The sequence below is a fragment of the Oryctolagus cuniculus genome, chromosome 11 (genome assembly GCF_964237555.1).
Source record: "Oryctolagus cuniculus chromosome 11, mOryCun1.1, whole genome shotgun sequence".
Taxonomy (NCBI): domain Eukaryota; kingdom Metazoa; phylum Chordata; class Mammalia; order Lagomorpha; family Leporidae; genus Oryctolagus; species Oryctolagus cuniculus.
The window spans coordinates 105155078-105182831 of NC_091442.1; the positions used below are offsets into that span (position 1 = coordinate 105155078).

A 27754-nucleotide genomic window follows, 5' to 3' on the forward strand; every position below is an offset into this window, starting at 1 on the left:
ACTTTGGAAATTGTAAATTAGCATCCTTATTTTAGGTCCTCAACTTTTATTTCCTACTATAGTTTATTAGGAAACTCATTTATGATGGTTAAATTAACTCCCCTTTGAAGGAAATTGGAGATTTCTTCCTGAGCTTTCATAGTTATTTTAATATGGCTAAATTAATTCCCTTTGAAGGAACCTTTGGAGGATATTCTTTCTCCACTCCATATATCCACTTTCAGAGCACTTTAAATAAATTACTAAAAGTGCCCTTAAATTTTTCATTAAAAGGTTCTTCTATACTTAACCTCCTGAAATCTCTGTAAATTGATAGTTTTGTCCCTTCCAGCTTGGTTTATTAGTATTTTGCATATCAGTACAACTAAACAGTCATATACATACGGGTCTTTTCCTTATTCTTTGCTGTAATTGCTCGTCAGAATCATAATTTATTCACTTAATAACTTAAGTGACCTGATTAGGAAAATACCGGATCTTTAAAAAATGGAGCACTTTAGACAGTGAAAATTGAGATTTAGTGTGAGAAACTAGACCTCCGTTACCTTCATAAGCAGACAGGCAGTTCTGTGCTGCTGGTGTTTGAAAATTCTTAGGTTAGAAACCAAAATTTAACCCCTAAAGTGTTAAAAAACTTTGAATACAATTACATTAAAATGGGAGACTGAGTTTTACTCATAAAATTTGTCTTCCCTAATGTGTGAATTGAATTCAAAATAAAAATTGACAAAACTAATCACCAAAGCAAGCAATTAATATAATCAGATATAATGAACTTCACAAGTGATGGCCAAGGAAAGAAATATTTCAGAGCATCAAGCTGCACAGCATGATTAGCCCTAGTCCCCAGGTAACTGAGAAGCCAACGGGCTATGTATTCTTGTTGTTTTTACCCTTACTTGTCAGAGAAATGCTGGAAGTGGCAACTGGATAGAAATGTGGACAGGGAACTCCGGCACTATATGCTGAGACAAGTAAAGGCGCTAGTGCTACAGAATGAATTAGGGAAATTATCCAAACCTGCCATTTGAATGAATGAGTTACAGTGCCTACCTAACTAGATGGAAGAAACTTCTTATGTGTGATACATAGGGAACTCTTCTAAGAGACTGCTTAATGAGACATTTTTCCAGACTAACTTTTCTCTACACCATTCCTTGGACTGCAGAAAAATGAAGCATAGCAGAAAATAGGCAACCTTCAACTGTAACTCCAAGGAGAAAAGTTGCTGTCAGACAGGGAGGGAACAGAATCAAGCAGTCACTCACAAATCTGGAGGCTTCAGTTTCTAGGATGCAGTATGCCATGGCAGAGTGCCGTTTCTGCTACAATAACAAAATAAAAGGCAGATAGATGGGAGAAGTATATGTTAAAGGCGCTAGATTGCTGTTTAAGCAAAGAAGTTAACTAAGGAGAGAAAGAAGTCCTCTGGAGTGCACAGTCTCTTGTCAACTGTTTTCTTGCCATTGGTGTTGACTCCTATAAAGGAACTCTCCTGAGGGAGACAGAAACCAATATAGCTCTTGGGTATCTTGAGAGGCTGTAAAGAATTTTGAAAGTTCAGGAGCCTTAAACACAGTTATTTTAACCTACAACACAAATGCTGAAGTTTGTAGCTGTGTGGAGATAGGGAGCTTCAGTCTGGTACGCTAAAATCACCCATTATCCTTGGAATTTTATTTTTTTTTATTTTTTTTTATTTTTTATTTTTGGACAGGCAGAGTGGACAGTGAGAGAGAGAGAGACAGAGAGAAAGGTCTTCCTTTGCCGTTGGTTCACCCTCCAATGGCCGCCGCGGCCAGCGCGCTGCGGCCGGCGCACCGCGCTGATCCGGTGGCAGGAGCCAGGAGCCAGGTGCTTTTCCTGGTCTCCCATGGGGTGCAGGGCCCAAGCACCTGGGCCATCCTCCACTGCACTCCCTGGCCACAGCAGAGGGCTGGCCTGGAAGAGGGGCAACCGGGACAGAATCCGGTGCCCCGACCGGGACTAGAACCCGGTGTGTCGGCGCCGCTAGGCGGAGGATTAGCCTAGTGAGCCGCGGCGCCGGCCTATCCTTGGAATTTTAAGACAAGGCTCTGCTTGAACAGTAGGACCAAACTTAGATTCATGGCTGGCCTCTCATTTGGAAATGAAGTGTGGTAGGAGGCAAAAGAGACACTGTGAAAAACCCGGAAAAGAGAGGGTGAATATTCTAGATTTTCAGGCCACGGGTGATTGAGATTCCCACAGGGCTGTCAGTTGAAACCCTGGGAGGACATACCTGGAAGTGGGAGAACTAATGCGAGGTGTGATGTGTTATCATGTGGTTACTCTACACTGTGTTAAGGAAAGCAGAGTCTGGTCTGTTCTGTAGATAATTTTCTACCTCCCAGCTTTTGCTTAGACTGGCTTTCTGTGCCCATCTAGCTTCTGCTTGCATATACTTGTTACAATCTATTAGAGCTTTCCTCCTTCCCTCCCTCCCTCCCTCCTTCCCTCTCTTCCTTCCTAAAGCATGGCTCTGTCCTAGGCACTGGAGATATATCTGGACAAAGAAACAGCTTTCCCTGTTGCAATGGACAAGGCTTCCCCTAATATTTTGTGCAGCCAAGATGCAAGAATGTCAATGGAACTTCCTGGTCTCCTCCAAACTCTCTTCAGCCCATTAGGAAGTGTATATACTCCACTCCCCTTCATTCTTGCTTTAGGACAGTCAGCCTTTGAGCCTGGAGCTAAAGGCCAGTGTCCTAGGTTCCCAGGAAGCTGGAGCAGGATCTAAAAGGGGGAGTCATATTTGTCTGGTGGGCATGACTGTGCCCTGTGTGTGTGCGTGTGCATGTGTGGGGTGTTTGTAGGGGGGTGGGGTGGGAGATAGCATAGTAGGATCAGAACAAGCCACCAATTGCCAAACTTAGGGTTTTACTGTTTGTGGAGTTTATATTTTAATTGAAGCAGGTAATAAACAAGTAAGTGATAAGGTGTATTACAAGACTATCAATGCTATGAAGTAAAATAGAACTGGAAAGGGGTTAAAGAGACTATATTCCTTTAAGTGTGTTTTGATTTTAGATACAATGATAATTAGAGGTCTCTTTGAGAAGGTGATGTTAAGCAAAGATTTTAAGGATATGAGCAATGTTTTTCATTCAAATGGAAAAATAATGGAGTTGGGATTTATTGAGTACCTACTGAGTGACAGGTGTTTGCTATACTGGCCATTCTATATCCCTCTTCTCAATCCTTGTTCAGTTCTAGAATCCATCATTTATCATTTTTGAAAGTGTGATAATGTAAGAGTAGACAGATATGTTTAGAAAACTTAACTGGGGTTACATAATTAATGGATATTTTGAAAATAATTTTTCAAACTTGTTTATATATTTAATAGTATAAAGGGGGCTTAGAACTTTAGTTTTCTTAATAGTACAACTCTTAGGATGTCTCTGAGTTTTCAGTGTTTTGACTCATTCATCTTAATTTAACTGGAGTCAGGCTTTCCTATGTGAAGCACTATTTTCCTCAAACTGGGAACCTACTAATAATTTCAATTTAAAAAGAACTTGTGGCAAAAAGACTTTTCCAATTCTTGGCAAATTTGAAGTTCATTGCAATTTTACTGTGGATAGAAATCTTTCCAAAGGGGGGCAAGCATTCTACAAAGGAAAACTTTCAATCCATTTCTCTCATGTGACTTGAACATAAAATGATTTTAACAGCCACGTCTGAATCTGGACATTATTCTTGCTTGTTTAGTACTTCAAAAGCACTTTCAAGAGGGAATTGTTTTGCTTATTTGTGATTCCAAATCAAATACACAGAGAGATTTGGAAGATTTGCAACAGGAAGTAATCTCAATTCTATGTAGCCACTAATCTTGTGCAGAGAAATTCAACTTTTATGAACAAAGGCAAAGCAATCTTTTAAGTTATGAATATAAGTCCAGGTAGCCTACATTGTTTAGTAATTAAAGTGAAGAAGCTGATCATAAGTTTACCTTTTGACTTGTCTTTAGAATCATTTTAGAATTGGCCTGCTCCTGAAAGATCTAATCCAACATCTTATAAGAATATCCTCTTCATATGTGTGACTACAATATTAACTATAGATATACATAGCTCTCGAGTTTATATGACTTCAATATTTTAATATGCACATTTCTAAAAATTTGGTGAGGTAAATATTATTCCCACTTATGTGTGGATAATTGACAGGCTTAGTGGTTTATCTAAGATTGTATGTAGTTTATAAGTAATAGAGCCAATATTAGAAGCCAGGTATTTTGACTGCAAATTTGTCGCTTTTCCCATCAGATTTTTTTCTTTTTGTGCTGCCTTCTTGGCTGGATGTCACATTGTAGGCACCAGTGACATTCATCATCCACTAAAATCTCTAGGTCTTTTTCATATGTTTTTTAGTCAGATTCTCTTCATCCTGTATATCTGTAATTGATATTTAACTTAAATACAGGACTTTGTTTATCCCCATCCATTTTCATCTTACTTTTTGCTTATGGATCTAGCCTTCTGAAATCTTTTCATCTTGATTCTGTTACCTAATTTGTTATCCCTTCCAGCGTGTGTCAGTAGCAGCTTTTATTAGTAGTATGTCTTTGTGATTATGGAAGCCATTGTTGTAATCTCTTCAATATACTGTGTGCCTATCACATAGTTGGAACTTAATAAGTGGTAACTGATTTGAAAAAAATTATTTTTGCAGATGAAAGAACACACATAATCTTTTAATAAAAGAAAAAACTCTTCAATATTCTTCAATATTTAGCTACTCTTAGTTATTTCTTTTGGACATAAGTATTCTAAGATCACCACAGAATTATCTTTCTCATGTTTTGATATAATTTTTATGGTAAATAAAGTGGTTATTATATTTTCACATTTAAACCTGTTCTCAGTATTTTAGGAATCTATTGACTTGGGGTGCATATTTCTGGCTTCACTCCCAATTCTAATTTCCTGCTAACGTACACCCTGGAAGACATCAGGTTATGGCTCAAGTGATTGTGTTGCTGCCACCTGGATTGAGTTCCTTGCTCTGTTTCAGACCTGGTCTATCCTGGCCCAGCCCTTGCTGCTGAGGGCACGTGGGGAGTGAACCAGTGAATGAGAACTGTCTCTCATTATCTCTGTTTCTCTAACAAACATACAAAAATTTTTAAAATGTTGCCTACTAACTCGAATTTTCTGAAATTGTCCTGTGGTTACTAAGGTCTCTGGAATTTCTCTGCAGTGAGGCCTTCCTTAAAAGAGAAAGAAGTCACTTGTTTTGTTAACTGTTTAAGTAGCAAAGGTTTTTACTTAAATTGTACATTTAAAAAGATAAAAATTGCGAAGCTTCCTAAAGATTTTTTCTTCATGCTTAATGCGACATTGAGCAAACATAAGTCGTCTTTCTTAATTACTATACTTATATTTTTACTTAGAGCATTTTATGGATAATGCTGATAAAGATCTTATTGTGGGGGGGGGGGTCAGACCTTCCAAGACACCTGTAGATGCTAAGACTATTTGAGTACTAAGGGAGTGACCCAAGATAGCCCCTTAGCATCTCTTCACCTTAATGGCCTTACCAAACTCTTTATAGGCAATTATAAACATATGGCTTATAAACAATAACTCAGGTGGAATTTAATAAACATATGAAAAGATAGTGTTAATGGTTAGTATTGGTTTTGCTGATGCAAGTAAAATTTGATGGATTGTAATGTATTTATGGTGTGATTTAATGTAGATTTTATTAAGAAAATTTTAGTAGCTTTATACATTGCTTTAATTCTATGTTAATAGGCCGGCACCGCGGCTCAATAGGCTAATCTTCCACCTGCGGCGCCAGCACCCTGGGTTCGGGTTCTAGACCCAGTTGGGGCGCCAGATTCTGTCCTGGTTGCCCCTCTTCCAAGCCAGCTCTCTGCTGTGGCCTGGGAAGGCAGTGGAGGATGACCTAAGTGCTTGGGCCCTGCACCCCATGGGAGACCAGAAGTAGTACCTGGCTCCTGCCTTCGGACCAGCGCGGTACGCCAGCCGCAGCAGCCATTGGAGGATGAACCAACGGCAAAGGAAGACCTTTCTCCTGGTCTCTCACTGTCCACTCTGCCTGTCAAAAAAAAAAAAAAAAAAAAGGATAAAGTCCAGCAAGAGCCACTTAACATCAGTTTTCAGATAGTTTCTACCATAATATGCCCTTTGTAAAAGAGTTGCATTCTTGAGAATTGATGAAGGTACTGAGATGCAAACCTGTTTATGATTGGCAACCTACTTTATTTCACCTATTTTGAGAGTAATAGCCTTTAGATCTTTACATTTTCACCTCTTTTCCAATTTTGTGCACTTTTATGCTTGAATGGAAGATAACTCCAGTTGTATAATTTTTCATTCAGGCCCATAAAGCATAATTTTTAATGATCTGGGAAATATTCTCAGACCCCATTAATCAGATAGAAAATTATCCTAAGGAAACTGCTTTTATGAAGCAACTGTAGAGGGGACTATTCTAATTTGTTCTAAACCTTGGGCAGTAAATTTCACATTAATGCACTGATCTTTCTGATCATATAATATACAATAACTGAATAACAAAGCCATGTTCTTTTAGATTTCATGAGTTTATCAGTAACTATTCGGTAAGCAACATTCAGCAAAATGTTATATTCTGAAGTGTTAATTCATTGAATTGGACATCAAACTTAAGAATTTGAGGAGACTTCTAATCATTTAGAGAAATCGAACTGGATACCATTAGGCATCAGCTGTAATTGTGGAAATTTGCATCATCTGTGTAGGTACCTTTGTTCTGAAATTTCTACTCCTAAAACAGCTCACTGGTTTTATGTTTGCAGAATACATTCCAAAATCTACTTTTGGTATCCTTTTCAATGGTTGAGAATTTAACTTGATTTCATTTTCTCCTATTTAATATGTAAAAAGTCCCATGTATGGTGTTTGAAATAGATACACGAGTATATTTTGAGTTTTTGACCATTAAATCACTTGGTCAGACCATCCTATAATGGTATATTTGAATTGTTTTCCTAAAAATTCAAGTTTTAACTAAATAACACCTTTAGCATTTTCTCATCTTAAAGTTTTGACTTTTCATTTTCATCTTAGCATATCTTCCTTTTCCGGTTTAATTTTCTGAATTTAATATGTATTTTTTCCCATAAGAGTTGTACTCTGCATTCTTTAAACATCACAGAAAATAAGTTCTTTATCATGGGTATTATTACTTGACATAATAAACTCACTCTGCAAAGCAGCCCACACATGAGAATGTATAGCAAGAGCCTCTGACGAGTCTAAAATTGTTCTTGTAAACAGTTTCAAAAAGTCAATCAAGTATACATAAAGCTGTACAGAACTAAGGTGCTAGCTGAAATGATGAAACTTTGCAAAATATGCAACAATGTTAAATGTTCCTAGTGAATAGTGGTATTTGTAAGAGAAATTTTTTTGATACCTTGATTACTAATGGGTATGTATCTAGATTAAAATAAATTTTTTTCTGTTACCAGATGAAGCAATCCTTGATTAGATCCCAGTTTGCTTGTACCTATAAGGATGACTGCCTGATAAGCAAGGATAAATGGAATATTACTTCAGCATCAAAACCTTTGTGTGTTCTTAACATGGAAAACGACCTCTCTGGTAATTGATCTGATTTGAGTAATTAAGTAAAACTGGATTACCTCTCAAAGTACTATGAAGTGTAAAGGTTTATTTTTCAAGGTCTGGTTTTATTTAGAAGTCAAATCTACATATAAACTTATGGAGAATAGGACAGAGTTTAAATGTATGTAGGGAATCATTTGTAGCTTAAAAAGAAATGAAAACAAATGTGAATCATGTAGCTCTATTTGTTAACTTGTAATTTTATTATAAATCACGATTAAGATTCTTTAATCATTTTTAAAGTATTTAAAAATTCTCATGAGCAATAATTATATAATCTTTCCCCTTTTCATCTTGCATAACAGGGGGTGTAAATTCATCTGTTGGAAGATCAACAGTTGGAACAAGTTTTGAAAGTGTTCATCTGGACAGACGTACAAGTGAAAAAGTGTCAAGAAAATCAAGTAGTCAGACAAGAAATAAAAGCTCAAAAAGGAAACAGGTGGATTTGGATGGTGAAAACATTCTCTATGAAAATGGAAATGAACCATCTCAACATAAAAGCGTAAAGATAGCTAGGATACCAAACAATTCACAGAATAGATTAGATGGCAAACTAGGCAAAGTACCAAAAGGCAAGTGTACTGCCAAGGACAAATTGATTGCTGGCCAAACAAAGTTAACTCAATTTTTCAGACTCTGATTTTGTTTTTAATGTGCTTAAATTTATGTTTATATAAAACCATTAACCAAAAATACTGAATTTTTAGAGATTAAGGTGTAAATCATGCCACTTTATTATTTTGGTCTGAAGTGTATGTAAGGTTACTATGTTAGACATTTCTCAAAAAAACTAGCAAGTCATAGTTCATGCAGAATTTTCACAAAGTTTAATGCACAAAACAAGCATATCATTTAGGTTATTGATATATCTTAACACTATCTTTTAAAACAGGCAATTTAAATAATACACAAGTTAGGGTAACATTAAGGGCTTCTCTTTCTACTGGCAACTAAGCAGTTTTGTTTTCTTCTGAAAGGATGATGTGGACCAACAGATTTCAGACTTGCCAACATGGTCGGTAGACTCTTCCCAGCATACACCTGAGCACTGAAGGAAAAAAGTCTAAATTGTTTAGCAGGAAAAAGAATGTACCAGATGAATCAAAGTTACAATAACCAGTTGAATGCTTTTTAATTCATGTTTTTGGCAGAAATAATATTTGATCCAAGTTCAGTTAAACTCAAGAGTTTTATGATATTGATATAAAACTTGGTTTTAAAAATACTACTCACTGTCAAAATCTCTCCTTCCTATAGGAAATTTAGCAGAGTTTTCCTCATCCCCAATTTCTCTCTTTTCTTGTGTTGATTCAGTATTCTGAACTCCATTCTCAGCTGGAAAGGCTACTGATCCTTTTAGTGCAAGATAAGGCTTTAGAGCCAGATGCAGTGGCAGACCATGATTTAAGAAATTATGTTTGGAGCCTGTGTTCTGTAAAAAGAAGGTTGATTTGTATTTTAGCGGTCTTGCTAGAGATGGAGCTATCACAATTTATAGTATTCTTACTGCTTACAAATGCTCTGCACTGTTTTTGACTCCTTAAAAATACCTTACATTCAAGTTTATTGGGAAAGAAACCTAGTATATATGAAATTATCAGTTGTCCTAATGCACATTGGGACTATTTGCATATACTTCTCTTTGAAAAATAAAAGTATCAATTTTATTTTTCAAAGAACTTATAGAAGTCATTTAAATTTCCATTGAAACAGAGGACAATTCCCATTACTACTTACTTTTGAATTTTTGTTTTCTTCCTCATTCATGAAAATGGTCTCATCATCTTTATATTGTTCCAGGGAAGGAGCAATGACTGATTTTTCTGCGGTATCTTCCTTCTGAAAGGCTTTTCCCATCCTAAATGTATTAAGTACCATGGCATCTTCTAAATTCCGTATGGACTTGGAAGCCGAAAGTAAAATACCTTGAGAAAACAAAGCAAAAGTTAGTAATAACACGTAGGAAGAGAGGCTCATTTTTGCCATTCCTAGCTTGATGTTTGCATAGAGTCGAATTTGCAGTCAACCCACTTGGTAAATGAATCCCTACCTTTATATATTTTTCAGCTTGAATAGAAGACACTTCAAGTGCTTACACTTTGATTTCAGAAATGACTCATCACAGAGGCTAACCTTTTACATAGCTGCTAATACCTGCATTGTTTTGGGTTTAATGGCATATTTGAGTGTGAATTCTCAGAATCTGATTAAAATCCTAGGTAGAATGCTTTCTGTTGAGTAGATTATAGTCTCTTGAAAATGGGTTGTTATTAAGGAAGACCACAGGACATCAGGCTCTGTTATTGTTTCCTTCTGTGTATTTTCTGATTAAGCAAGATATTAAAACTCAAGTTACTTTACTCAACAATGATAAGGATGAAAGTTTTGTTTCCCTTTAATCCTGATTAAATTGAAATAAACTTTAAAAAGATTCTTGTATAGATACTTGATATAATCTTTGGTAATTAAAGTATATATACTTGTCAATGTGAATAAAAAAGCCAGTCATGTTACATCTAGAACTGACCTTTCAGGTGTATTTTGTCTGCATTTTAAAAAGGATGATGCTGGTCTATTGATGAATTTAGTAACAAAAAGAGGTCATGAAACTAGTGTTTATGTGCTCCATAAATATGAAGCACATACATGAGTTTTGAATAATGTGTGTATGTTGTGTGCATTTGATTCAGAATTTCTAATTTTGACCCCAATGAGTAAGAATACATTCTGTATATGTCTTCTGGTACACACGTGTAAGAGCTTTCATGAGATATCTTACTAGGTGTGGACTCCTGGGTCATGAAATGTCTATGTTCAGCTTTACTAATTCTAAAATGTTCCAGCATAGGAGTAACCAATTGGTATTCCACCTGTAAGGTTTGAAAATTCCGCATGCTCTGTGCCATTGGGTATATTGTTGTCTTTTTGGTTTATATTTCTCTAATTACCAAAGGGTTTGAGTGTTTTTCATATGTTTGAGCCATTTCTTTTTTCTTATGTAAAAAAATTTTATATTTAGTTAATTGTCTTTTAAATATTTTTACTCAGCTTGTGACTCTTCAACTCCTTCATGGTGTCCTTTTGTAAACCAAATAGCTTTTTTAGTGGTTATTGTTTTTTAGAAATCCTTCAACAGTGGGATTTTTAACATACTTGTATTTCCATATGTTTAAAAGCTTAAATGTTTTGACTTTCATATCATGTTTAAATTCTTAATTCATCTAGAAGCTTGTAAGATAGGATACTGGAAAACACAAAATTCTGTAACAGAATAGTTCACCTGGTCTGTACTACCTCTTTGTAGTATATAGGGTTTCCATAAATGGATGGATCTGTTTCTGACCTCTCTAATCCACCAAACCTATAATCTTAACATATCTTATTTTTTAATATCTGGTAGGTCCAGTTTCCCAGCTCTCTCCTCACCCACCAGTTTTTCCTCCACAGTAGTTTCTTGACTATTCCTGACCATTTCTTTTCCATATAAACCTTTAAATCAGCTTTTGTACTGTAAGAAAACGCGATGGGGTTTTAAGGTGATTGTGTTGGTTAATATGTTAGTTTTGGAGAGGAGCTGTTCCCCTTAAGATATGTTGTTATGCATCAATATGGTAATTTTCTCTATTTGCTTAGGTATTTCATCTTTCAATAACATTTTGTAACTTTCTTCATAAAGATCTTACATATCTTTGTGGACAGAATTACAATTACATTCCCCGTTTTTGGTAATTTAAGTGATATCCTTAAAAATGACCTTTAATACTATAGCTGGTGTGTGCATATAATTGGTTTATGTGTAGTGATGACAGAAAAAACTGAGTAGATGATTCTTTGGAATTCCCCATGAAGACAATTGATGTAAATAATGGCTTCTGTTGCTTTTTGTAAGTCTGTCTGTATTCCACATGTGTGTTTGTTTTATACACACTGGCTAAAACCAGTAGGAAATGGAAATGACATCTTTGCAATATTGCTTATTTTACAGAAAATGTTTAATATTTTACCACTGAGCATGTTTCCTGTAGATTTCCCATAGACTCTTCCTGTACAGTACAGCATGTTCTCTTCCATTTTTGGATTACTATTAGTTTGTCAATTTTTGTTGAATCTTAATTCAACTCCATATATACAGAAAAAGCATTCAATAACAGCTTTTTCTAATCTTATTCATGAAATCTAATAACTGGATTTATTTGGGAAATTTGATTTAGTATATTTTACATTCATTATCTTGGGACTGATCTGTAATTTCCCTTTCTAAAAAAAAACAAAAAATTTGAAACACACAGAAACAGTGGAAGTGCACAAGAGAGCACCTCTGTACTGTATGAGCTAGGAACTCATCCAGGTCTCCCACATGAGTGGTAGGGACCCAATTACTTAACTCGTCATCAGCTACCTCCCCAGACTTGGCATTAGGCAGGATGCTGGAATCCAGAGTGGAGATGAGACTTGAACCTAGGCACTGATACAGGATGTAGGCATCCTAAGTGGCATTTTAGTATCAACCACCTGCCCTACCTCTTTCTTATATTGACTTTGGGTTTTACATTAATGTTTACAAACTTCGTAGAAGGGGCAAGTTTATTCTTTGTCTTGTTAAACTATCTGAGCTTGTGCGTGTGTTTTGTTTTTTCCTTTAATGACCAATTTGCTTTCTCCAGCAGCTCTAGGAATATTCACCTTTTGTTTCTTAGTTACAGGAATTTAATGGTGTAGCATGCCACTTCACTGAAGCATATGGTATCAGAGCTGGACACAATTACTGTTACTGATTCTCTTCGGGAATATTTAAATCCTATTAGGCAAATGTTTTCTGAATGTATTTATCAAAAGACTCTGAAGTCCTCCCTGTTTATTTGGTCTGAGCTTCCTTATTTTTTAATGTTGGTTATACCCTAGTTTGTTTCCTAGGGCTTAAACCTGCTTCAGAGGTGCTAATAAGTACAAGTCCTTGTTAATGGTGATCTTGTCTCATAACTGCTGTTCTGGGAATGTGATAAATATTAATCATTATGTACTTTGTTTTAAATTTCCACTGTATGAATTGGTTTGGCTCATCTTCACCCAAAATTGGGATCAGATCCAAAATAGTTTGATGGTTTAGAAAAATTAGTTAATGTTTTCCTTTATTTTGCTTAAACTATCATAGCCTTTGAACATTATGAGGTTTTCCCATAACCATTTAATTATGGAGATAGTTTCCAGTTTTTTAAATAACTTTTTAAAAATTGGTTACTCTGATGTGCAATGGAGCATGGATTTCATTGATGCTAAATATGAAATGTCCCCAAATGGTAGAAAGGAATTTGAGGAAAAGAATATTGCCAGATGGGCTTGGGAGGTTTAAAAGCCTTGGAAAGGCAAAAAGTAATATCAAATGCAATCTTCATTTCCTGAAGAATCCTACACTATATTTGTAAATCATTTCATATTAGATTTTTCCTTTTATTAAGGTATCTTTGCTATGAGATGCTAGTAAATTCACCTTAACTCAAAAGGCAATTGCTCATTGGTTTACTGAGAACTTTGAATTTCTTAATGGCTAATTATTAGTGTAGAATTTAAGATTGTTCACTCCTATTGTTAAAGTGCCTTCTCAGATTTTTAACTGAATAGCCCATATTCTTCTACCTCATTTCTAATACTAGCATTTTACTTGTATCCTTCTATCCCACCATTAATCTTAATACATTTCAAAATATTGCATATATCAGTATGCTTTCCATTAAAAACTTTATAACATTAATGGAATTTAATGTTTAATTTCCTTTTGAGTTTACAGAAAATAAAATGAATCATTTGCAGAAGGAACTTCAAGAAGTTCATGGGAAATGCATGTAATACAAAGTATGCATAGATTAATTTTTTGCTTCAAAATAAAATTGTGCTAATTTCTTATGACATATCTGGGCATGCTATAGTTTGAGTCATTAATAAGGCAGCAGTTTCAGAAGGGCTCCTATTAAAGCAACATGAGTTCTGCTAAAGTTGAAGGGACAAACATCCAATTTATTATGAAGGTATAAAGCTTGGGTGAAAGAATAGTGAATTCATTTATTATGAAAAGTTGATGGGGCAATCCCTTAAGGAAATCAGTTTACAAATAACTGAAAAAAAAAACAAAAAAAGATTTGAAAGGCAGAGTTGGAGAGAGGGACAGAAAGGTCTTCCATCAGCTGGTTCATTCCCCAAGTGGCCGCAATGGTTGAGCTGGGCTAATGCAGAGCCAGGAGCTTCCAGGTCTCCCACATGGGTGCAGGGACCCAAGGACTTGGGCCATCTTCCACTGCTTTCCCAGATGTGTTAGCAGGGAGTTAGATCAGAAGTGGAGCAGCAGGGAACCAAACCTGTGCCATTTCTTATATTCAAAAAAAAAAAAAAAAAAACAATGGCTACCAAGAGGTAGAAGTGGTCTGGGTCTGGTCAAAACAAAAATGGTCAAGAGCAGTGGTCATGGCAACAATTGATTTTGTTTTTTCTACTGTGCACCCACTTCATTGCCAACAACCTATGGACAGAGGCCAGGCAATGGTTTGGGGCTCCAGTTTGCTCTGGCATGGGACACTATGAGAGGTCCAGGGGAACAGGCTTGTGCTTGAGTTTCTGGAAGGACAGAATGATAACATCTGCTTCTTATGAGTGTGTTTGGAAAGTTATCCAAAGCTTTAGCAGGAAATTCATCAGGAAGGAGTCACTACAGAGTTCTTCTCCATCATGACAATACCCGTCATTACTTGGATCATTTTGTGAGAGTTTTAGTGATACATCATTAGGCATCTCTTTTACAGTCCTGATTTGGCTCCTAACTAATTTTGTTCGCTAATCCTAGGAAAAAAGATTCTTGGGCCCTTGCTATGGTGAGGCAGATTGAGTTGCCACCTGCAGTACTGGTGTCCCATAGATGGCACAGGTTTGAGTCCCAGCTGCTCCAGCTCCCTAATAATGCACTTGGGAAAGTAGAAGATGGCCATGTCTTTGGATCCCTGCCGCCCATGTGGGAGACCCAAAAGAAGCTCCTGGATTTGGCCTGGCCCAGTCCCTGCCATTGTGGCCATCTGGGGAGTAAACCAGTAGATGAAGATCTGTCCTCATTCTTTAACTCTGCCTTTCAAATAAATAATCTTTACAAGAAAAATTTGTTAAGAGCACCTGTTTTTCTTCAGTCAGTACTCAAAGATTGCATTCACAAGGCTAATTCCCAGAACCCTCATCTCTTTAGGAAGAGACTACATGGTTTGTATCACTGCTTCCAAAAAGGTCTTGAATTTGATTAAGCGCATGTTGAAAAATAACATTTGTAACTTTCTCTAAATTTCACTTTTCCATGAACCCTTTAAAGCCTTCTTTTATACGTTTGAATTTTGACAAATGTGTATACTGTGTACACATATATAACCCAAATTTCTTAAGGAATTGCCATCACCCCAGAAAGGTAATTCTTACTTTTTCAGAGTTCTTTTACAGCATCATCCTCTATCTGTCCCCTACTCCACTCCTCTGATGTAATCACTGTTCTGAGTTTTTCTGCTATGAATTAGTTTTGGCCTTTCAGAAGTCATGCAATATATAGTCCAATACAAGGCCTCCCTCACTCAGCATATTTGGTATTTGCAATATTGTGTGAATCATTTTTTCTTCCTTTATTACAGTTATATGAATATGTCACAATTGGTTTTTGCATTCTCCTATTGATAGACTTGAGTTGTATCCAGTTTTTGGCTGTTAAAAAATACATAGCATCGTTACTCATTAGATTTATTTGAAAGGCAGAATGACAGATCTTTCATCTGCTGTTTCACTTCCCCAAATAACTGCAATGGCCAAGACTGCACAAGGCAAAAAGCCAGGTCTAGGAACTTCATTTGCGTCTTCCACGTGGGTACAGGGGCCCAAGTACATGGCCCTCTTCTACTTTACCACTGAGGTTAGCAAGGAGCTGGATCAGAAGCAGAGCCACCTTAACCTACTGTGCCACAAGCGAACCCCTGCTATGAATATTTGTATGCAAGTATTTTTGTGGACTTGTTTCTATTTATCTTGGGTAAGTTTGTAGGAATAGAACTTGTTATAAAATTACACACACACATACACTTTATAAGACATGGCTAAGTTATTTTTAAAGTGATTGTGTGGGTTTCAGCCAAGAAAGCATTAGAGCTTTGATCACCAACATTTAATGTTGTTGATCTTAATTTTAACCATGCTGGTAGATGAGTAGTGACATCTCCCTATGGTTTTAATTGCATTTCCTTGATAACTAATGATGTTGAACACTTTTTCATGTGCTTAATAGGTATTCATCTTTTGTGAAGTGTCTTAAATCTTTTGCTCGTATTTAAGACCAGGGATGTTCAAGCTTTTTTGTAATTCTCACTAGTATTTTGTGAATATTATCTCAGTCTTTTTCCTGACTTTATTCTTGATAAATGATTTACCAATTTGCATTGTTATTACATATATTGTCTTAAGATTTTTTTTCCTGCCTCTGAAGACCTAATATCACCTATACTTTAAGATCTTTATGGTTTTAGGTTAATCTAGTTCGTTAGTTTGTGTGAATAGTGTGAGGCAGGGGTTAGGATTTTTTCCCCCCCTCCATATAGATATTTGTTGAAAAAGGTTTTCCATCCCCCATTGTGTTGCTTTGGTGCCTTTGACAAAAATTGAGTGATATTACAGACCTGCTCTGGGATTCTAATTTATTCACTGATCTATTTATTTTAATTGGAATACCATATTGTTTTTATATGTACTTGCAAATTAGTAAATAGATATGTCCCGTGGTTGCCTAGTAGTATATCAGGTTGCCTAGTTTTATAGTATCATTGAAGCCAAGGGTATATAGTTTGATTTTTAAGATTACTTTGATATTCTCTTTTTATTTTTGATAGGCAGAGTGGACAGTGAGAGAGAAAGACAGAGAGAAAGGTCTTCCTTTTTGCCATTGGTTCACCCTCTAATGGCCGCCACAGCTGGCGCACTGCGGCCGGCGTACCGCGCTGGTCCGAAGGCAGGAGCCAGGTGCTTCTCCTGGTCTCCTATGGGGTGCAGGGCCCAAGCACTTAGGCCATCCTCCACTGTCTTCCCAGGCCACAGCAGAGAGCTGGCCTGGAAGAGGGGCAACCAGGACAGAATCCGGCACCCCGACTGGGACTAGAACCCGGTGTGCCGGCGCCGCTAGGTGGTGGATTAGCCTATTGAGCCGCGGCGCCGGCTCCGATATTCTATTTCTTAACACACTTCATGTTTGACATCATTTTGGGATCATACTGTAATTAAACTACAAATAAGTATTTGGAAATTAAGCAACACATTTGAATATTGATTCAAGAAAATAGAAATTAGAAAATATTTTGGGCTTAAGATTAACTGAATTCCACAAAATATGTCATAAGTTTATGTGGTTCTCACAGGGAAATTCGTTGCTCTGAAATGTCTACCCTACAATATAAAAAAATTGAAAAAAATGACCTAAGCTTATGTGAGTTTAAAAAAGCAGCAAAAAATAAACCCAAGTAAAAATTTATACTAAGAAGTGTGAAATAGGAATCAGATGTAGAAAAAGATTAACAAAACCAGGAAACTAGTAAATGGCTTATAGCAAGATTAGCAAGAAAGAATGTTACTGATACCAAGAATGCAAAGGGAATTACTACTACAAATCTTAGAGAACATAAGATAGGAAATGAAAATTATGAATATTTTTGCAAATTTGACAGTTTAGTTGGACTGGATCAAGAGTTAGCAAATTGGGACCTGTGTTGTGGCACTGTAGGTTAAGCTGCTACTTGCTGATGCTGGCATCCCATATTCAAGTGTTGATTCATGTACTGATTACTTTGCTTCTGATTCAGCTTCCTGCTAATATGCCTCAATGCCACAGTAAATGGTTCAATTAAGAGTCCAGGATGAAATGCTTGGGCTTAGTCTGTTGCAGACCCGGCTGTTGTGACCATTTGGGGAATTAACCAGCAGATGCAAGATGTGTGTTTCTCCCTCTTGCTCTTTCAAATAAATTAAATTTTAAAAAACATAACAGGACAACAAAAGAACAGGGAAACTTTGTAAAAGGCCAGATAGCAAGTATTTGGGGGTCTAAGATGTACTATCACATCAAAAATCCTGCCATTAGAGCACAAAAGCATCCATGCACAATATAAAATAAGTATGGCTGTATCCCAATAAAAACTTTCAAAAATGAATAACCTGAAGGCTGTAATTTTCTGACTCCTGAGTTAATTCAGGGCTACTGAAACAAAACTCACAAGGTTGGTGCACACATACATATATACAAATTATCTAAACATTTCTATATCCTTTAATGGAATTGAATCCATAAGTTAGAAAAAGAGAAAAGCTTTGTCATGAAGAAAACTGCAGGCCCAGATGAATTCACTAATAAATCTTTGCAGGCAATGATACCAAATTCACAACATCAGAAAACAGAAAAAACATTCTTTGGCAGGGGTGGGGGTTAGGGAGATACGCAAAGGATGCAAATTTTTAGTTGGTAGGGATAAGCTCAAGAGATATATTGTACAACATTGTGATTATAGTTCATACCACTGTGCTTTATCCTTGAAAATTGCTAAGATTTTAAGTGTTTTATGGTATTGCGTATGTCAACTTGCCTAGGCTAATTAAGTTTTCTAGAATTTCTTTGTATGTTTCCCATTGGAATGGGCCACGAGAGACATTCTTATATGTGATTTCTAGGGTGGAAGTTTAGCAGAAGCTACTTAGGGTTCATACATAATGTTTGTCTTCAGGCTCATCTCATTGGCTGGGGCAGCAATCATGCCTGTAACTGTCCTACTTTCCCCTGGAACCACTTTGTGTTTTCTTTGAACCCTGGTGTGTGTGACTGTGTGTGTGTGTGTGTGTGTAGTTCTGGGACAATGGGCACTTGGTCACCTGAAGACTAACATTGTAACATTGATGTTAGTTTCAGTCTCATGAGTTTCAACTCATGCTGTTGGATTCTAGCTTGTCATTGCTCTTCCTCGATTCACATTTGTATTTCCTTCCCAACTCCCCACCCTGTGGACTCCAGCACCAGATGGAACAACCCTGCATCAACTGCTTAATTAAGCTCCCACAGTTGTACAAGATCAAATCCATATAACAAGTTATGTAAAGGTTTCTATGTATGTGCATAGACATGTCATTATACTTCTCTGGTTAAATTGACTGATGAACTTCCCAGCTCTTCTTAGGAGTCTAGCATGAAGTTGGTACCAAAACATGAAAAGGGAAAATTGCAGGCCAGTCTTTCTCAAAAGCATAAATGTAAAAACTCAACAAAATATGATAAGAATCCAGGTATATAGAAAGGCTATTTCATAATCAGGTGAAGTTGTTTAACGTTCAGAAAAACCAATGAATTTACTTCAAATGAACAAAGGAGAAAAACTAATTGCAGGAAAGTACAATGATCACTATGCCAAATACTACTGTGTTAGTAAGAAGAGAACTAAGAATTCATGTTTAATTTCACTGATTGGTATTTACTGGTTATCTTGAAGAAATCAACAGTCCTGGTAGGGACTGAACCCTAATGAGAGAAGACTTAAGTATAAGAGACTAAGTGGAGACTGCAAATAAGCAATATGCCAACAGTTTCTACTGAAGAATGCAGAAAAGTTGGGTTGTTGATGGAAGTTGTGGACAAGGGAATATTTAAATATAGAAGATACTATTGCATGTTGATGAGATGGCACTGCTGAATGTATGGAACTCAAGTAATAAGGTTTTACATGCTACTGGTGGTGTGGACTAAAAAGGAGTTTGATCCTCTCTTCCAACTCTTAAATTTGCATGGTGGCAAGAAGATCAGTGGTGTGTTCCCCAGAAGGCTTAGTATAAATACTGGAGAAGGAAGCAAGGAAACAGGTATTTACAGATGAAAATGTGAAGATAGATGACTAGAGGGGCTCATATCTGAATGGACAGAAAGGGCATCAGAGCAGCTGGTGTGGTAGGTTTGGCTGGCAAAAAGATTTAGTCCCAGCATTCATTTAGAAGGGTGTGTGTGTGTGTAGCTGACAGGGAAGGGTAGCTCCTGATGGGCATTTAGGCCACTCAATTTGGCAATAGAATTAGAAGGTTATGCTTTTAAGGATTTTGAAAAAAAAAAAAAAATGGAGTCAACTCAAATTCAGGGAACAATCAACTTGTGTCTTTAATTTGAGGATTTAGAGGAGATCGAAGGTTTCCAGTGCAGAGACTTAAGAAGTACTTAAACATTCTTTACGGATATGAGTCCCAGTGGAGAATGGTAGAAGCAGTAAAGCTCTTCCATTTTTCTCCATAATGGGATGGGGAGGGTATCTCCTCACCTTGCTCAACACGGTAGGCTTGCAGAATGTTGAAGTGGTAGATGTGGAGGGAGTTGGTAGTGTTCTACATTAATCAATCCAGTGAATAAAAGACCGGTTGGGCAGGAACATTGGTATCCTTAAGCTTTATTCTGCTATACCTGCTAAATATGGATTAACAGACTTAAATATCTGTTGCTGCAATATGCTTTTGATATAAGCCTGTCTTGCATCTAGTTTCTTCTTTTTAGTTAGTCGTATAAAAATTTAAATTCATCTGTCTGAATAGTGACCTGGCTATTTCCCTAAGTCTCATTATTGGATAGTATGCTATTCTTAGTGTCATGTAACAATTAATTGTTTCTGCAGCTAAATGCAGAGCCAGTTCTAATGAATTCTACATCAACTTTTAGTGCTATATGTAGACTAATGTCTTGAGAATTGCCCTAAAGCCTCCTTGGCAAAAATCAGAATATAAGTAACATTAAGATTTACCATAACATGCTTGAAATTGTATTCATGACATTCATGGCTAAGTTGTTCAGATGCCTTATATTGATAATTCTTGGATATTGTTTTGATTCTTAGTAATTTGAGTCATCTGATAGCATGCTTCAAGAATAACAATCTGCTGTTAGCTTTCAACATTGGGTTACCAACAAGGGTTGTTGTATGGTACACATCGATTCATAATTTCAGGCTTTCTGTGATGGTAAATACTACTTTGAGTCTTCATTGTGGCTCATGTTAGGAATTTGATGTTTGTGCTCTGATGGCCTGTCTTTAACCTTCAGACATTCCTCTTATATTGAGATCTCTAGACTCTCAAAACATTTGCAAATCTAGCGGTTTCTACTATGTAGGGTTTATGTGTGATTCCTTTGTTCTACTCCATTTTCTTCTGTTTTTGATAGACATTAGACCAGAAGAAAGCTTTTTGATGTTGGCATACATGCCAGTCTAGACATTCCATGTATGTAGGTACAGGGTTTTTTCTGCTTTCAAATTCTATTCAGGATATACCCTGTTCTTAAATTCCCTTATCTTGTCCCTTTATCCTTGAATCTAAAATAGCCTTCAAGATCCTTCTCATTACAGTTTTCACTAAGTACTACAGCCAAATCCTCTTTTCTTAACTCCTACAATATTTGTAATATGTTCTCATCCTATTTAAAAATGACTTTTATAATTGTAGTTTATCTAGGTCTAATGTATCTGCAGATGTTTTCCTTGATGACTTCATTTTTTTGTTTGCCTTAAAACTTTGCAGTGCCTTGTTACTGTGGGCATGTTGACCTTCCCACTCTGACCTGGCCTGAGACATGTGACTTGCTTTAACAAATGAGATACCAGATACCATTCAGACAGGCCTTGAAATGGCCTTCCAGAATGGGGATTCCTTCTGCAACCTCTGCAATCACAATGAAAAACATTTCTCTGCTAACTTTCTGGAGAGAGCCATGTGGAGCAGAACCTTATTACGCCAGTTGTCATAACTGAGGCCATCCTCAACAGCAGATCCAGATGATCACCAGATGTTAAGTCTTGCTCAGGTTAGTAGAACTGCCTACCTTACTCTCAGTAGACCTCAAATCGTAAGTCATAAACATTTATTGTTGTTTGCCATCTGAAGATTTACATGTTTTACAGTATATATTACTGTTCAATAGACAACTTTTTCTTTTACATTTTAAGCTTTTATTTAGTGTGAAAGATGCATAGGAGAGTGAGAGCTTTATTTAAGAGAGGTAAATCTGGCTTCATACCAAGCACCAGGAACCAGCCACGTGGAGGAGCATCTAGGCCAGGAAGCCTAGGGTGCGTGGGCCAAAGGCCATGTGCCCTGGGGGTGCAGGGCTACAGCCAGCCTCCTCCTGGCATGAGGCCAGAGAAAGGAAGCGAAGAAAAAGGCTGTTCAATAGATAATTGATATAAATGTCCTGTGTGGCCTGGCTTGTTCACTCTTTTCCTTCCTTCAAAAAGACGGAGAGACAGAATGAGAAGTCTTCCATCCACTGGTTCACTCCCCAAATGGCCACAAGCCAGAGTTGGGCCAGACTGAAGCCAGGAGCCTGAACTCCATGCAGATCTCCCATATGGGTGGTAGGGGCTCAGGTACTTAGATCATCTTCTGCTTTCCAAGGTACATCAGCAGGGAGCTGGATCAGAAGAGGAACAGCCAAGGCTTTGAACTGCTATGCATACAGGATGCTCGCATTGCAAGTGGCGGCTTAACACACTGCACCACAACACTGGCCTGTGCATCTTCTACAAAATTTTACTACTCTCTCCCCTTTCTTCACACCCTGTCATATTGAAATTTCTCTGGGCTTGAGGCCTTCATCCTGCTGTTCCCTCCATCAAGATCATCTTCCCCCTGTTATTTGAATGGGTATTTACCATCAGACCCAGCTTAGATATCATGGTTTTATGGAGTATTCTGAGCATACCAGCTAAAGTAGTCCCTTCACAGTCCTCCCTTATTCCATTTCATTCCTTATTTTGCTCATGTGTTTGTTTAGAATTATTTGTTTACATGTTTATTGTCCATCTTCCCCAGTGTCCATTTTATCCCCAGTATCAAGAACAGTTTGGCATGTGGTAAATTTTCAATAAATTTGAGATACATGTGTGAATGATGTTGTGTTACTCAGGAGAACAGAGGGTATAAGGTAGCATGGCTTATAGGTTATGATGGAGTATTTAATAAGATCTACCTCTGGGGGTGGGGCCGGCACCATGGCGCAGGTTAATCCTCCACCTCTGGCGCTGGCATCCCATATGGGCACTGGTTCTAGTCCTAGCTGCTCCACTTCTAATCCAGCTCTCTGCTGTGGCCTGGGAAAGCAGAAGATGGCCCAAGTCCTTGGGCCCCTGAACCCACATGGGAGACCGGGAAGAAGCACCTGGCTCCTGGCTTCGGATTGGCGCAGCTCTGGCCGTTGCAGCCATTTGGGGAGTGAACCAATGGACAGAAAACCTTTCTCTTTGTCTCTCCCTGTCTGTAACTCTAGCTCTCAAATCTTAAAAAAAAAAAAGGCATTGTGGAGCAGTGGGTTCAACTGCCTCTTGGGAGGCCTGCATCCCATATTGGAGTGCCTATTTGAGTCCCAACTCATCCTCTTCCAATCCAGCTTCCTACTAATGCATCCTGGGAAGGCAGCATATGACTTAAGGGCTTGCACCTCTGCCGCCCATGTGGGAGACACAGATGGAATTCTGGGCTTCAGACTTGGCCTGGTTCAATCCTAAGGATTGTAGATCTTTAGGGGAGTGAACCCATCACATGAGATCTTTCTCTGTTGCTCTTTTAAGTTGATAAAAATAAGACAAAAATCCTAGGCCTTCTGTAACAAGGACTACAAATTTGGTGGCTTGAAATTTCTCATGGCTCTGGAAACCAGAAGTCCAAAATCAATATATGGACAGTGCTATACTCTTCAGAGGTTCTAGGAGAGTGTCCTTCCTTATTTTTAGAGCTTTTGGTTTCTGTTGTCATTCACTGGCTTGAAAATGTCTATTTTCATTGTTTGTCTCTTCTTTGTGTGCCCCTTGTAGCCCTCTGCCTCTCACTTATAAGGATTTGTGGCACGCTAAGTTGACAGCGTGTCGGACTCGGCAAGGTCCCCCCTGGATTTTGGCAAATAGGCCCCTTGGTGTTTTGTGTGCTGTTCGGTTCTGTGAGGGTGAGCACAGAACCCTCTCCTACACTCCCTTTGCTTGTCCTGTCCTTGGTCTAAGTGACCTCAGGTTAGGCACACACCACCCAGAAGCATAACACCGCTTCTCATACACCACTGTCCGTGTAACATAGGGAACCCCCTGCAGAATGCCATCAGTCACTGAGGTGCTAGAAATTTGCCTTGTTATGGCAGCAGTGCTGTGCGTGTCTTTCCTTTGGCTAGAGTTGGTGTGGCATGCCACTCTTAAGCACTCAAACATGGGAAAGATACTCCCCCTCCCGCCCCCGCCAGAATCCTGCATAGATTACCAAACATAATGAATTTGATAAGAGCCTGACACTCCAAGTCCCTGTCTCACAGACAACAGTTGATAACTTAGGGAGAGAGCGCTCTGATGGTGAAAATGACATGACAGCAGACAAGGTAGCAATGCTTGGTCAGCCACCCCCCAAATACTCGTGGGATAAACTTAGATGACCGAGGCAATAACCCATGTGAGGTCATCCCATCTGCACTCGGGATCCCCACATTTGTGGCAGTCCCCAGGCACCCCAGGCTCTCAGGGCAGCTACTAGACCCCATCCCACCTGCACGTTTGCCATTAATGTAGGAGCAGATGCAGAATTCAGGCCCTGGATTCCAACGCCCATAAATGACCTTACTATGCCAAAAAAGGCTTCAAGAGTCAGGTCCCGACTCTGCCTACTTTGAACAGGTGCTCACACAATGGGCAGTGAACCTTCAAACTCATTTTGACTGGGTTACACTGTCAAAGCATGTTTGTTGAGACCACAGTTCTTACAGTGGAAAGCCTCCTATGAGGAAGGGGCTGAAACCGTGGTGAGGGATAATGCTGCCTATGGAATAGCAGTCACCTTTGTTATGCTTACAAGCCGCAGCACCTACATATATCCTCATGAACAGGCCCGCATTGGAATAGTTGCCTATTTTGATCAGGTCAGAGATTTGGCACTTAGGGCCTTAAAAAATATAAATCCTAATTATAGTCAGCTCTTTAAAAACCTAGTTCAAGGCCCCGGTGAATGGTTCCAATTTCTTCGGCAGAGTCCTGGAGGCAGTAGAGAAAAGATCACCGCCCGGCCGCGATCAAGACAATTTGGTCAAACAGTTAGCTTGGGAAGGTGCTACCAAAGAGGCAGAAGCTGCAATTGCCCCAGCCCCTGTGGTTAGGTGGAAAGACCCCTGACAGGAGAATGGAAGGGACCACACCCTCTGCTAACCAAGGGTCGAGGATATGTTTGTGTCTTTCCAGAGAATGTGGGGCAGCCTATTTGGGTACCAGCCAGAAACATTAAGCCTGCAACTGACAGCCAACCAAAACCAGCTGAACAAGACTGAGAGTCCACCTTGTTAGCAGCCACACCCGCCCTATCATCCTACCCTGAGGAACTGCCTACAGCCACATCCCGTTACTGTTTTATACCCCACTAACTCTGGTCAGCCACTCAAATGGCCCACAGCCTGTGTGCAGTCAAGCCATTCCTGATTACCATTGTTCCTCATTCCTACCCCCATCTGAAAAAGCACTCCTGTGGTCTCCCATTTTGAGCACTGGTTAGCCAACGACGGGTAAGATCCCCTGGGGGACAACCTAAGACAGGCACAGTCGCATACGGAGACCACATGGAAATGGGGCCAACAATGGTACGGCCAAGAATCATACCTCCTATTGCTCAAAAATAAACGAAAAGGGGGAAATGTGGTGGAATGAGAAGACCATGCCAAGATGGCCACTGGCAACAGAAACTGCCTGGCAACAGGGTGTGATTGGTTAGGGCATAGACTGCCCCTTGACCAGATTAGCTGCCTTGGCTATATAAGCTGCTGTACCAACTGAAATAAACGAGTCTGCAGGCTGCTTGTCTCAGGCCTGCTTTCACCTGACTCCTGGGGTCTGTGTGGTGACTCCATGTACTCTTGCCTCCACCACACTCCTCCTCCCAGAAACGAATCCACTGCAACAATTTAGGATCTAACAGGATAAGCCAGGATTCTCTCTTCATCTTATTATCCTTAGTCACACCTACAAGGACCCTTTTTCAGGCTGACATTGTGGTGTGGAGGGTTAAACTACCACATGTGACAGCAACATCCCATATGGGCACTGGCTTGAGTCCCAGATGCTCCACTTCTGATCCAGCTCCCTGCTATGATGGCCTAGTGCTTGGACCCCTTCAAGAATATGGGAGACCTGGATGAAATAGCAGTCTTTGGCTTGGTCCAGCCCCAGCCATTGCAGCTATTTAGGGAGTAAACCAGTGGATGGAAGATCAATTTCTCTATCTCTGCCTTTCAAATAGATAAAATGTTTTTTAAAAAAAGGCCATTTTTCCAAATAAGGTTATATTTGTAGGGTCCAGGGATTTGCTATGAATCCTTCATGTCAAAAAAATTGAAATCCATGCCTATGAGAGATCTTGAAGAAGTTCATAGAGAATGCACGTAATGAAAAAACTGTACATGGAGTAAGATTTTTTGTACCAAAACATCTTTTAACTCCATTTTCCCATGAATTTTTAAAGCTCCCTTTTATGATCAATTCTAGCATGTGGAATGCAGAACAGCATAGATTAAGTGTACATGCTATGGATGCAGAGTATCTGGGTTTGAATCTCAGTTTTTCCATTGATTATATGCACATGACTGTGCCTCAACCTCTTTGTGCTTACTTCCTCTCCTAAAAGATACAGATGACAAACCTATTTCAAAAGGGTGTTTTGAGGATATGTTAGCACTCAAAACAGGGCTCTATAAATGTCGCTATATTTGTTAGGCAACACCTAATGAGCATTTCCTATGCACCAGGCTTTGTCCTAAGCACAGGTCATGCTTTAGCTAATTTTTACAACAAACATATGAAGTAGAGTAATTCAGTTGCTGTAGGTCATAGATCTAGCAAGTAGGGGAGCTAGATTCAGCTAGACCCCATATCAAGAACCTGTGCTTGTAACCCCAAATATGGCCTCTCTGTGGGATGCTACTATTGTTTTAAAATAAAACTGATATTTCTATTAACCTTTCCAAGAAATCCAGAGGTTTCTGGGTAACGTGCAAATCACACAATAGAAATCATGTGTCTTTATAGTCCTATAGTACCTTTTGGTACTGTAATAGTTTATTAATCTCAAGACCTTTTTGTGAAACATGAGTTACTGGCACAGATTGCTGAAATGTCCATTTATTCTTTAGAGATTTAAATAAGTAGAGCCCGTTAGGAACTTCTGTTTTCCACATTGCTTAATTCAGAATACACGACATTTCTGTGAGAAGCACCTGTGTATCTATGATAGGTTGTTGCAAATGTCTATGATATCAGCTCTGAACAGGTGGGATGTACTGGGTAATTCAGTGATGGGAGTATGAAAAGCCCCTTGTAAGACTGAATAGCATTTGCTCCTGGCTATTATAACATAAAATTAGAATGTAAGCTAACTGAAGGCAGAAGATTTTTTTTCTGTCTTGTTTCATTTCCCCCACCCAACCTGTGGCCACCCACACTTGACAGTCCTTCAGATTTTTTAATTGAGAGACATGGAAATGAGAAGGGGAGGAGAGAGATCAATCGATCTCATCTGCTGGTGTACTCCCCAAATAGAGATCCCACCTGCTGCTTCACTTCCCAAATATCACATCTTCCATGGGAGTAACAGAAACAACTACTTAAGCCATCACCTGCTGCTGCCTCCTTTAGCAGGAAGCTGGAGTCAGGAGCTGGAGCTGTGTTTTGAACCTAGGCGTTTCTGTCTAGGGTGTGGGCATGTTCACCACTAGGCTGAAACCACCTCCTCAGTGGTTTCCTTTTAATTACACAAATCAGATAACTTCACTTATCCATTAAAAACACTTCAAAGGTTTCCGATTATTCTTAGGATTACATTAAACACCCTTTTAGTATTCTCCAGGCCTCTCCTTGATTTGGTGTCCTTTCTAGTCTCTACTATACTCCTACACTTGCTTACTCTGCTGTAAGTATTTTGGCTGACTTGCTATTCTTTTAACGTGCAATTTCCTTCATCTTACTGTTTCCATTCCCAAAATTCTTTTCCTCATACATCTTCGCTTTCCC

General features: G+C 38.5%; 2 protein-coding genes and 1 pseudogene across 8 annotated transcripts in view; 1 reads left to right on the top strand and 2 right to left on the bottom strand.

The window, feature by feature from the left end:
- PARPBP (PARP1 binding protein) overlaps window positions 1–10186 on the top strand; it is a 91671-nt gene extending 81485 nt beyond the window's left edge. For all 7 annotated transcript variants that reach the window (XR_011380230.1, XM_070052776.1, XM_070052777.1 and 4 more), the window contains 2 exons: window positions 7505–7637; window positions 7967–10186. Coding sequence is in view for 6 of the 7 variants with exons in the window: in XM_070052776.1 (XP_069908877.1) it covers window positions 7505–7637; window positions 7967–8304 (471 nt within the window). In the remaining variant the exon portion in view is untranslated. The remainder of the gene's footprint in view (window positions 1–7504; window positions 7638–7966) is intronic.
- PMCH (pro-melanin concentrating hormone) lies at window positions 8573–9650 on the bottom strand. Its single transcript, XM_002711228.5, has 3 exons — window positions 9402–9650; window positions 8898–9096; window positions 8573–8712 (listed from the first exon to the last, which is right to left on the bottom strand). Exons 1-3 carry the CDS (start codon window positions 9648–9650, stop codon window positions 8663–8665), a joined length of 498 nt encoding a protein of 165 aa, XP_002711274.1. The 3' UTR covers window positions 8573–8662.
- Window positions 10187–14146: 3960 nt separating the features above from the next.
- On the bottom strand, window positions 14147–14274 carry LOC127491229 (small nucleolar RNA SNORA42/SNORA80 family; annotated as a pseudogene).
- Between the last annotated feature and the right edge of the window lie 13480 nt (window positions 14275–27754).

Coding starts and splice junctions, on each gene's coding strand:
- PMCH (XM_002711228.5), bottom strand. CDS start 9,650: ATGGCAAAAATGAGCCTCTCTTCCTACGTGTTATTACTAACTTTTGCT. Junction 9,097..9,401: donor AAGAAAACAAAAATTCAAAA/GTAAGTAGTAAT, acceptor TTCTTTTTACAG/AACACAGGCTCCAAACATAA. Junction 8,713..8,897: donor AGGAAGGAGAGATTTTGACA/GTGAGTAGTATT, acceptor TTTTTCCTTCAG/TGCTCAGGTGTATGCTGGGA.